The 12,078-nt window shown below is 36.9% G+C and overlaps 1 protein-coding gene and 1 long non-coding RNA gene across 2 annotated transcripts in view; both read left to right on the top strand.

Moving 5' to 3' along the window:
- LOC125225825 (G1/S-specific cyclin-E) overlaps nt 1-6,826 on the top strand; it is a 29,664-nt gene extending 22,838 nt beyond the window's left edge. The window contains exons 8-9 of the mRNA XM_048129683.1: nt 1,902-2,107; nt 5,522-6,826. Coding sequence (XP_047985640.1) covers nt 1,902-2,107; nt 5,522-5,695 — 380 coding nt within the window. The 3' untranslated portion in view covers nt 5,696-6,826. The remainder of the gene's footprint in view (nt 1-1,901; nt 2,108-5,521) is intronic.
- A 2,135-nt stretch (nt 6,827-8,961) lies between these two features.
- LOC125225424 lies at nt 8,962-10,573 on the top strand. Its single transcript, XR_007176985.1, has 2 exons — nt 8,962-9,861; nt 9,979-10,573. It is a non-coding gene; the product is annotated as an uncharacterized LOC125225424 (long non-coding RNA).
- The last annotated feature ends 1,505 nt before the right edge of the window (nt 10,574-12,078 follow it).

The raw sequence follows: 12,078 nt of genomic DNA, 5'->3' as shown, positions 1-12,078 counted from the left end.
GCTGAATCGAAACTCCTTACCCTTCAAAGTCTGTACATATATGAGGCAGCTGTATTTGTAAAACAAAATTTAGAACTCTTTCCGCCATTTAATAACTTGATGAATAGAGCACTCAGACAATACCAAATGGCAGTACCACCATGTAAGCTAAAAATAAGAAGAAAAAGTGCATACTATATGTGTATAAGAATTTTCAATCACATTCCCGCCGCTATTAAGACGCTTTCCGATGCCGAGTTTAAGAACAAGTTTAAAAACATATTACGTAATGCATGCTTCTACACGATTGACGAATATTTTAATTATAAGTTTTAGTTGATAACATTTGTAATTTACATCCTTTGACATTCAATACTAAGTATAAATTTATGATTTAAATATAATTGTAACGATAACATGCATGCCTTTCAACATTTATTATATAGCACTAAGCATTCGGTGTTTTTAGTCTAATATTCTTAGTTTGTAAGGAAGACATTGCATGTACGCAATTAATATTCACATACATAGCTTTGACATGTAGTGAACATGGAAATTTTCACATGCCCTGTGGCAGAGCATATTAAGGATCTCCAATGTAAGTTTACTTTATAACATCTACTGTAACGCACCATATGTTCTTGTGAATAAACTTTCATTCATTCATTCATTCAAGACTAGATTCCTCCATAGGCGTCTGTCCCTCGCCAAGCGCATGGCCTCGTGCAGTTTTAATCGCATGGGTGCAGTAATTTGAGCACACTATCTAGTAGGGGGAGGGGCCTGAGGTCCCGTGCCTTCAACTTTGCCCGTCTTAATTATTCTCTCCAGGCTATCTGCCTACTACTCTTAGTCTAGAAAAGTGACAATATTTTATAGGCAAAGCCAATAGTGATCTTATCTGATCACGTGACTAGTATAATGCAAAAAAAATACATAACTGGATTAACCAGCATCTAAACAGATCTGTTTAGATGCTGGCGGTACAGAAATATGTTGAACATTGATAGCAGTATTTTTTGTGGATGGCGTTATGCATTATGCAACAGCACATGTTGTGCGTAAGCTCAGGTGCCTCCGGAACGTATGGTAATATTCGCGACGCCACTTTTGTAAACATTAATGCAATGACCCACTACTAACCTACATCAGCTGATTCCTAAACTTTACTGACCAGATATAAAGTTTATATTTGATCAGTTTTAAGTTCCGCTATAAGTACATTGTAAACAATGTTAGTTGATAATTTTTAAACCTTATTCTGACTGCGTAAGGTGTATCAATGGTTAGTTGAAACTGTTGAAAGTTCTGTACTACTTGTGACGTGACGGGCAGTGTCACGCACGTCCTACATATCATTACTTTTATATGAAAGGGGCCCTCGATTTCATTGTTAAAATGTTTTTTTCAAGTTCAATGTAGTTAATATTATATCCTTTTTGCACCTGGCTGTACTTACGACCATATTACATGGATTTTAATTGGGGTTGTTTATCGATGTAGTTTTTATAAGGCCGCTATGCTAGAAATTTTCGCTGGGCTCTGTTAAAGCATATAATTCACTTTTTCTATTGCAATTTAGAAGTCTAATCTATTTTACGATTGTCAATTTAGCTAAGCGCTCCGACATGAATTGAAATTGTCACCAACAAAGCCCATAACATATAGAAAATTAATTGATTGCAATTATAAAATATCACCATCTCACTTAACGGAAAAGCTGAGGAGGAACGTCTTTTCATTTCTCTGTGTCAACAGGGGTTACTTTTTCTGAAAAAGACATTGCAACTCATAGCCTCCCCTACGTGCGTCACCTAGCACCCATAGTACACGCTTTTCTTAGTTTGTGGCTAGGTTGATCTGTACTGTAAGATGTCCCCGAATATTTATTTTATTTTTAAACATAGAATCCTCAATTCCAGGCTGGACGTGGGAAGTGCTAGAGCCGTGCTACCGGTGGCTGGCGCCGTCCGTGGCCGTGGTGAAGGCCGAGGGCGCCGTCTGCGCCGTGCGCGGCGGCGACGGCGAGTTCCTGCAGCGCGCGGCGGGGCTCGACCTCATCTGTCCCGACCTCAACGTGGACGAGTCCCACCGCATACAGTCGCACAACGTCACCCTAGACATGTTTGTGAGTACCTCGTGTGTCGCCTCGTGTTAATGTGCTACGCAATAGCCAGATCCACACAGAGCGAGGCGCTTACGTGCCTCGGCCGAGCAATTTGCCTCGTGACGTGCGTCGCTCTGTGTGAGCCGGCTACTCCATCCTAACCTCAAATGTGTGGAACGACATCTCCAGCGTCTCCTGAGTCTCGTAGAGACATCGATTTAAACTTCCCTAGATACACTATCGCCTACAAATTCGACACTCAAAAGTGTCCGATCGCTTAGTTGCAAATGTGTGCGTCTAGTTGACAAACGAAAACTTCGCAATGTAGTAAAAACTACTTTAATTTTTTTACAAAAACAACGTTATTTTTTAGTACTTAGAGTTCAATTTCAAATGCAAGCAATTGGCGGTTATGACATTAATGAATGTGATCATCGCGAAAGCCATAAAATTTTATGACCGCAGATCGCAGGTGTGCATATTTTTAAACAAATCTACGTCTTATTGCAACCAACATAAGTTTAATTTCTTTCGCGCTGCAACAATCTGAACGCCATTTTTAAATTGGGAACGAGGATGGACAGAGGCATCATGGGAGTCGCGCTATGACATGAAAGGCGAGAATGAGGAAATTTGCGGTATTTTTGCGAAAAACTGTTTAAATATATATATATATATCTATATATATATATATATATATATATATATATATAACTAAGCTAAGTTGACACATATATATATATATATATGTGTGTGTGTGTGTGTGTGTGTATGTATGTTTATAAATAAATAAATAGATATTGGGGACACCTTACACAGATCAACTTAGCCCCAAACTAAACAAAGCTTGTACTATGGGTGCTAAGCGACGATATACATACTTAAATAGATAAATACATACTTATATACATAGGATACATCCATGACTCAGGAACAAATATCTGTGCTCATCACACAAATAAATGCCCTTACCGGGATTCAAACCCAGGACCGCGGCTTAGCAGGCAGGGTCACTACCAACTGAGCCAGACCGGTCGTCTAATATATATAACATATGTGTGCGTGTGCGTGTAGTGAGTGTATGTGTAGCGATTATGTGAAGGTAAACAGTTGAGGGATTGTATGTGGTGTGTGTGAGGGATGGTGCACTTGGAGAATATGAATTAAGTAGCTATTAAAACAAAGAAGAATTGAATGATGACATTAATTTATTATTCTACGTAATTTCTTTCAAAGCTTTGTGTGGGTAAATCTTCTCTCCGCTCCTCAGCTATAATCTTGCGCCATTTTTCCCTTTCAACGTCTTGTTTTGGGAATCTGGAATAAAAACCTTTTTTATTACTTAAAAACGAATTTGCTATTCCCGGGTTGTTTCTTTTTATAATTAAAGTAATTTATAAGATATGTATTAATATTATTGAATTGAAATCATTTATTTCAGACTTATTGGTCCATAATAATAAATAAATACATACACTAATAATATGAAATAGGCTTCTTTTACAAAAAATATAAATTAGCGACTCCATCATTCCATTTTTAACTATGTTCCACTTCATCCATCTTTTGTCGCCGTCCGCTCATTACTAGTATAGCGCGAGAGAAAGAGACAAACTGCGTAAGACCAAATCAAGGAATTTACTTTAATTATTCTAGAAAATAAATGTTTTTAGTAAGTTAGGAAGCCATTTTGGCCACAAATGCATAACATTATAAAATTATTAACAATTACTTACCGGAAATACGATACGTCATCCTTTTTTAACGTATATAAGGTGTTATTTTTGCACTTTTTTACGGAGCACTTAGGCATGTTGCCGACACGGCGGATGAAGCGCTACTGACCGCCCAATTGTGCTTAGAACATTTTCAAGCACAATTTGCTGCGGACACATTCTAAGCCATGATGGTGCATCTAGGTAGTTTAGATCGATGCGTAGAGAGGTGAAACACGTGTTGAGTTTGTTTTTTGGTGGTAGTTTGTTATATTTATATTTGCGGTGGGTATGTGAGAACATTAATAGCATGTAAGAAATCGCAATTAAGTATCTATTAATGAACGGTTAAAAAGAACAGTTTCATATATTATTTGTTTTCATCTAATAATTACTAAGCGGACCTCACAGCTCAGCTGATATGAAGCAGGATACCAGTAACCACATCCCATCTTGTACAAATTAACTCATGCAGCGATAACTACCATAATTAATAAATATATTTCGCTCCTGACGGGTGACATGACAACGAGCCTCAATTATTATGTTTAAAAGATATAACATTTGTGATTGTGTTTAGTAAATTGTCCTACTTTGTTGGTTACCATTAAGGCGAGATCCTTATATGAATAAACTGCATGACAAATCGACAAAGTGGGACGTTTTCCCGTACACACTTACATTTATTCATTACTTTAATGGGACTTAATCACAGTATAATAAAGAGTACTATCGTACAGTATGGCCACTCCCGCTCCCCGCTGAAAGCGCCTCCTTCATATATTTGATCGCCAGTGTCCGAGGTGTGACTTAATCGTGTATTGAGCGTTAAAATTATTTAGGATTTATTATCTTCGTTGTAAAGTAAACAATAAGAGGAAAAAAGCGTCTGGATAGGTTGCGTGTAAAGCGGTCTGTTACCGAGCGAATGAGCATTGGCCAAATTTGTGTGGAAATCTACGTACATCCCTGTTGCCCGACATCAATTAGCCCGTTTAACCCTTCGTCTGTGGTTGATAAGGATCCCAACATAAGGCTTTGGACTTTAAAATAATATATCAAAGTTAATTGTTTTATGACAATTTTTTGACAGACACAGACGAAGGATCAGAGGTGAAAGGTTGTTTAAAATATGATGTCTATTTATCAACTACGTAATATTTATATATTTCACTTTATATTATATTTAATACATTCACAGACCTGTTTATATATTATTCAAATAATTACTATCCACTTCCTTATTTTAATCAAATTACTTTTTTTTTGTTCCTTATATTGACACTGCCTTTAGTTTTCTGAGCTATCTTCTTAGTTCCTGGGCTTCACGGAAGACCAGCGCTGGAGCATATGCTGAGTGGAGTCCTTTTGTGGCCTCTATCTGCAGCATCAGCATCTTTTGTTGTATTGTAATAAGCAATTTAGTTTTAAGTATTTAGTTCATAAGATCTCTCTTTTTCTCTCTTTTTTTTGAATGTATGTGATGCTGTATGATGGTTTCTGCAATAAACGTTTTTCTATTCTATTCTAAAGGTAAAAGCACCAGCCAGTGCCAGTAGGTGTCAGTTTCAGTATTAAATAATCGTAAATAAATGTGACGAAGGGTGTCTATTAGCCATTACGCGTCGGGCACCGGCACTTTTATCTTATACGAAACTCATTACAATATTATCGGCTAATTCCACAGACGTTTATTAATAACACTATTATCCTTTTCCAGGACAAAGTGATCCACCCACCGACCGAGGAGCCGTGCGCCTCCACGCACATCCCCGCAGCCATCCCCGGCGACATCTACCCGCCCACGCCGCCGCAGTCCGACCAGAAGAGCCCCCCGCCGCCCACCAAGACGCCCTCCAGCAGACCCGACACCAGGCTCCACGCTGACGAATAGGATACTGCCACTTGTGTACTCTGCTGAGGTATTCAGGTTTCTTTTTGAGGTATTCAAAAACCCCGTTTCATCAACTAGTGACTTCTCAGTTACGTTTGCTCCGCTCCGCTTGCGTACGGCAACTAAATACTGTTACACGTGCACTGTTTCGGTGCCCCCCACATATGGGTCAGGTTGGCGGTTCGGAGAGGTCACGTGTTTAATACCTTGTTCCTAGGCTGTCATCGCAGTAAAACAAGACAGATATCATATATTTAATCTAGGTACTCGACTAAAAGTAAACAAGTTAAAGATTGAGACCCCAGAAGGCTAAGAGATTGCCAAACCCTTATGTACCTGCGATAGCAGCGCCATCTATCTTTTCTTATACTTTGAGACTTTAGTCGCAATTTTTAATTTGTTTAGCTTCAAAACCGAAGAAATATATTCACAAATCTTCAATTACAATAGTATTTTAATAAGCTCCCTGAATACCTCGGCTCGTAACTCACAAATCAGTACACAAGTGAGCCAGTTTGTAAATGTTATTGTTGACAATTTTGTTATGTCGTTTCATTGGTAGTTTAGCAGAATTTTAGAAGACCGTTTTCAATACCGAATTGTAGTTTATTACATATGGATCCTATAATATATTTAAGGAAGTGACTTGCTAATTAGACCATATGTACAAATGTAGTGCAAAATGTTTTTCTATCGTATTTTCACGGAAACGCACGAAGATGTCAAGCTATTTCAGCCAGTCTTAGTACAAAAAGTACTGACGCTGCTTGAAATAGCATGACAAATACGAACATTGCCGAAAAAATACGATAAAAACCGATTAAGCAAACATCTGCGTAAAAGAATGCGATTTGTCTTTTTGTTTACATTTTAAGATCCGTATGTAACGGACTATAGGTAACTGCTGTAGTGACCGCGTAAGCATTATTACGTATTTTTGTGTCGTATCGACATTTTAGGGAACTTATTCGTTAGCTGTCTGAATTGACTTCTAGCTTGTAAGCTAGTTCTTAAAACACTTGTAATTATTTACAAAAGTCCAAGTCTATAGAAAATGTATGGCCGTGCCATACTTAACGTAGCACTTGGTGTAGATAGACTTGCGCACTGGTCCACCAAAGGCGAGTAAGCGATGAGCTATCAGCGATAGAAACGAACAAAAGATAGTCACTCCCGTGTAAATAAAAGAGAGAGCGAGCGATTTACAGTTCACCGCTCGGCGACGAAGCTCGCGCTATCATCGCGTCTCTTTTATTTACACGGGGGCGACTATCTTTTGTTCGTTTCTATTGTTGATAGCTCATCGCTTACTCGCATTTGGTAGGACCAGTGCCTAAAAGGTAGCGTTAAATTTCTAGCGCTCATTATGACGACCAACCACAGACCAAGGGCTTCATTGACAACAAGACAAGCACAAAAATCCTACACGATTGACCTTTGTTATTCCCATCAGACATTTTGAAGATTAACTCCCGTTTTTGCATGACTACTAATACTACTAATGTGTTAGCCAGCTTACTAACAGCGTATTTCGTGGAAATTCGTTTCCTAGCTATAATTTTACTTTAGGAATGAATTTAAAATGAAAATGGCTACCCACGATACAAATACGCTTCTTAACGAGCTGTGTGATACATGAAACTAACACTTTATGTCAACATATCTTGTAAGGAAAGTGTCGGTATTTATCCGAATACACCATAAGGTTAGTACCAAACTGTAAATTGTACAGTATTTTTACACTTTTCAGAACAGTACCTATAACGAATCTAACATACTGTTTATAGAATATCTGCAGCAGGGTTAGCACATGATTGCCTCGAGAGTATGTCTGTAATTGTATTAATGGCACAAGGACGGGTAGTCTATATCTCGCGGCGACATACTCTCGCGGCAATCATGTGCTAGCCCTGCTGTTTGATTTGTCTAAGTCTGTTCTGTTTTCGTCTGCTGTTGTCAATGATACTTGTTGCTATGTCTAAAAAAAGATCAACAAGACTAAAATTGCTCTGCAATGGTGTATCATATCAGTAAAGAAGTTATGAAAATCTGTACGAAGTTTTCGTAGCTCTTGTCTCTACGAATAATCAACAATTTGATTTAACCATCGATAATATAGGTAATGAGAATATCTAATATTGTTCCTAATAAAAAATAGATTATTCTAATTTGTAAATCAGTTGGCAGTGCTGCTGACACAACAGTGTTTAAACATTTAAACATTCCAGCATTTTACATACCTTATGTAAAAATAAAATCCTAAGATAATAGCAACAATAGAAATCTTAAGTACGACTTACACTTAAAGTAACGTGAGTTTAAATTTTCGTATGAATATCAAAGTAGAGGGTACTGTAAAGTTGTGTGCGTATTTCGTTATAATAAGTGTATATACATAAATGCATTGCAACAATCATTTTCAATCAAAATTATAGGAAGGCGCTTCGCTAATCAAAAATGTATCGAATATTTTTTTTGTAATGCCGAGTTTTAATACTTTTAGTTTCGAAAAACAATCACTATTCAAATCAAATTGAATATGTAAGGATCTTTTCATTGTTTTAATCTAACGATTGGTTTATTTTGTAAATAGTTTGATTCTTCTAATTTATTTGTAGTTTCACTCGACTGACGCGGCTCTTCGCATAAGATTTGTAAGAAATTGAAATATTGGTAGTTGAGCCCACGATTTAACCAAAGACTGCAACCGATTGGCGAGTGGCTGGCACTAAAGGCTCGTTTACACGGGTCAACTTACTTTTTCAAATCAAGTTGACTGGTGTAAATGCGGCGGAAATTTATTCTATGCGTGCTATTGGTTGGGTTGTTAATGTTTTATAACCCAACTAGTTTGACTGATTTTATTTAACATGTATTTGTTTGCCAATCGCCAATCGAGATCTATATTTGTACTGGGCAGCGATAAATTAGTGCATACTCTTTATGTAGATGTGTGGGGAATGTTCAGATTAATTACAAGATAATAATTATCTGGACACACCTTAACGTCAACTTTACTAACTTCAAACAACAATATGAAAAAACTGAAAGTCCAGTGGAAGCAAACCAGTCCTTGCATGTTTATTTATTCTTGTGTCCTATTATTAAAAACTTATTGAAAAATATTTGTTGCTGTCTAATATCAATCTCAATTTACGATCCATAATTCTCTATAAAATCTATTTTTTTTTTGGGCATTATTCAGCAATAATTGTGGACTGGTTTGAGACAATATATTTTCACGATAAATTATCTTTCGCCACATTTGATCACCCTAATCGAGAGCGCATAGGCGTGGATGTAATTTTCTCTTTATTATTCTTTTGTATAATATGAACATTATTTCATTTTGTGTTAAATATTCAAAAAAATAGTGCCCTCGCCATTTGGACTGTAAAATGCAATTGAAAAGCTTACGAATTTGTGAAAATTATGCTCCGCTTACACTTGTCGAGTGCTTGAGCCAACTGGCACCAGTACTCGCCACGTGTAAACGAGGCTTTAGTGAATTCAGTTCTGAATGTATTATATAATGTAATTGAAATAGGCGGGTATTTTCATGATTTAGAAATAGTTCATCGTAGTTAGTCCAACGAATACGCTTACTCAAGGCACTGGCCTTTAAATAAGACTTGGATAGATTTGTTACTTTATATCAGAATAATTTAATTGTATTCCTAGCAGTAAATAGTGCGCTTTTAGATTTAAGCTATTTTTATATCAATTTATTTGAAACTAATATAAAAAAACTAATGATAGTACATAATATTGTCTGTTCCAATTTGATTTGCACTGAAGTTATTTGATCATTTAGAGTAGACTGACGAAGTAAGGATTGTAAATGGTCCCGTATAGGTTTAAGTGTATTTAGATGTAAGTATTTCCCTGAATATATAAGTAAATTAAAATAAAAATTGTATAGAAAAACTAATAAAAATTACGGGAGCGTTTAGGGCAGTTGGCAGAAGTTTTTGCTGACTGTACAAGGTTCAATGACCTCCAGTGTGAATGAATTTGGAGTGGACGCTAGCGACTTTTGAAATTGTATTCCGTTCTTGAGGTGCATGTGATCTCATCGACATTCAGAGGGCTCGCGGCCGCGTGGCGTTCGATGGCGATAGAATATGTCACTTTTGTACTTAGCTACAACTTCTGTTTTTAAGCTAGTTCTGCTACTAGCACACCAGACCCTTTAGCACAACTTGCCTTGTCGCGCGCGAGTCCATACTTGATGTCGCGCTTGATGTATGGACTCGCGCGCGACAAGGCAAGTTGTGCTAAAGGGTCTGGTGTAACAATGCTAATACATATATTCTTCATGTTTTCATAAAAATAATGTCATTTGTTTTTGTAGATATCATATCAGAGATTAGTGGTATTTTCACACTGCAAGTTAGTACAAAATTAGATTCACTTACCCATTACTTTAGCATTGGCGACAAGGACGCAGCAATACGTAGAAGTGAGATGCAGTGATCTCACATATAGTTAGGTCCCTGTCATCACTCATCAGTTACAAATATGTAGTGTGTGACGCTTTAGGCGGACAGTACGAAAGTATTTACATTGGTATCCAGAATTCGAGATACGTTTGACATTTCTTCCAAAAATGTCTTCTTTCTTTTTATATATAATAAGTAACATAAAGTAAAATGTATATTATATACCGCAACTGTAACGGTAATCTCATCAATAATTCAAACGCAAGTTACTTGTAAATTCTGGACCTCTTACTTGACACGTGATAAATTGTATCGCCATGGACTAAACGCGGGAGTGAGCCGGAAGTGTATCTCACTGTGCAATACCATGCATTCATCTTCACTTCGCGGTGTGAATGGCCTGATCTAGTATTAAATAAAATGGTGTTGATGATAACGAGTGTTTTTTTACAAATTTATTTAACCTCGTACACCTTTGACTACCCAACAACCCTGTATTATCAACCACTTTATTTGAGTAAGTACTATTGTAACCGTAAAGTTAAAAGGCGCCAAAAGCGTACTGCGTGTTTACTGCACAAAGATGTAGTGCGGAAAGCTTTTCCTTCGTATTTTTAGGGGAGTGACATTATTATGTTGGGTTTTTAATGATGGTGCACACGCACAGCCCTGTAAATGGCAAATAAAAATATGAGAGTAGAAAAAAAAATCGTTGCGCAGGGGTAATAAAATAACAGCCCATAGTCACATTATAAAAAATATAATAATATCAAAAATGAAATGCAACAATCAGACTGGAAAAACACAATTACTACACATAAGTACTAAAACAATTCTCTTTTACTGTTCTTAAAATGTTATATCGTCACTACTTTGAAAAAAACTTGTATCTTCGTCTGTCTATGAAAAGAAAATTGTAGTAAGTATGTATGGAATGCATATAGACTTACTGCGTTTTAACTTTGAGGAGAAGCATGAGATACGAGATTTTTTCAAAGTAGTGACGAAATATGTGTCTCCAAAAAAACCTTTCACTTGTACCATGTAAATGGTCGTCGTAAGATTTTTGCCTCTCTACATTCCCTCAAGCGTCTGCAGAACTTCCTCCCGCATCAGACTAAGGTTATGTTGGCTCAGTCTCTTTTACTTCCTCTTCTCGATTATGCCGATATTTCTTTTCTCGATCTAAGACAGGAACTGCTTGACAAACTTGAACGCCTCCAGAACGTGTGCATAAGATTTATATTCGGGCTAAAGAAATTCGACCATGTTTCCCTCTTTCGCAGTCAACTCAAGTGGCTTCCCATCCGCCGTCGCAGGGATCTGCATATTCTTTCTTTCCTATTTAATGTTCTGTTTAATCCTTCGTCTCCTCTTTATCTTTCACAAAAATTTAAATTTATGGCGGACGGTAGTGGCCATCGTCTACGTTCTAGTTCTAATCTTGCACTGGCAACACCTCATCATAAATCCCGTGCGTATAGTAAATCTTTTGCAGTGCGAGCGGTTCAACTTTGGAATGAGTTGCTTCCGTCCTTAAGGAAATCGCAGTCCGTTGCCTCGCTCAAGGGGCAGTTAAAAAAGCTGTGGCTATCGGAACATGGATGACTTGTTTGTAACTAGTTATAGATACTATATATAAATATATATTTATTTACTATATATATTGTTATATATTCTTTATATTTGATGTACCTTTTATTCCAATTTTATTTTATTATTTTTTGTTTTAGTCTCTTTTATATTTTTATGGGCTTTCCCATAAACTGTTGTACTAAGTGCTATATTTGTCTACCATTCTTCATCACATTTCACCTACTCAAAGGTTAGCTGGAAGAAATCCCTTAAAGGGATAAGTTCGCCTTTGTACTGTCTATCCTGTGTCATATTTGTGTTTTGTGTTTTGTACAATAAAGAGTTTATACATACATACATACAAAT

This window comes from Leguminivora glycinivorella, chromosome 4, assembly GCF_023078275.1.
Source record: "Leguminivora glycinivorella isolate SPB_JAAS2020 chromosome 4, LegGlyc_1.1, whole genome shotgun sequence".
NCBI lineage: Eukaryota > Metazoa > Arthropoda > Insecta > Lepidoptera > Tortricidae > Leguminivora > Leguminivora glycinivorella.
This window is presented reverse-complemented; position numbering and strand designations above follow the sequence as displayed.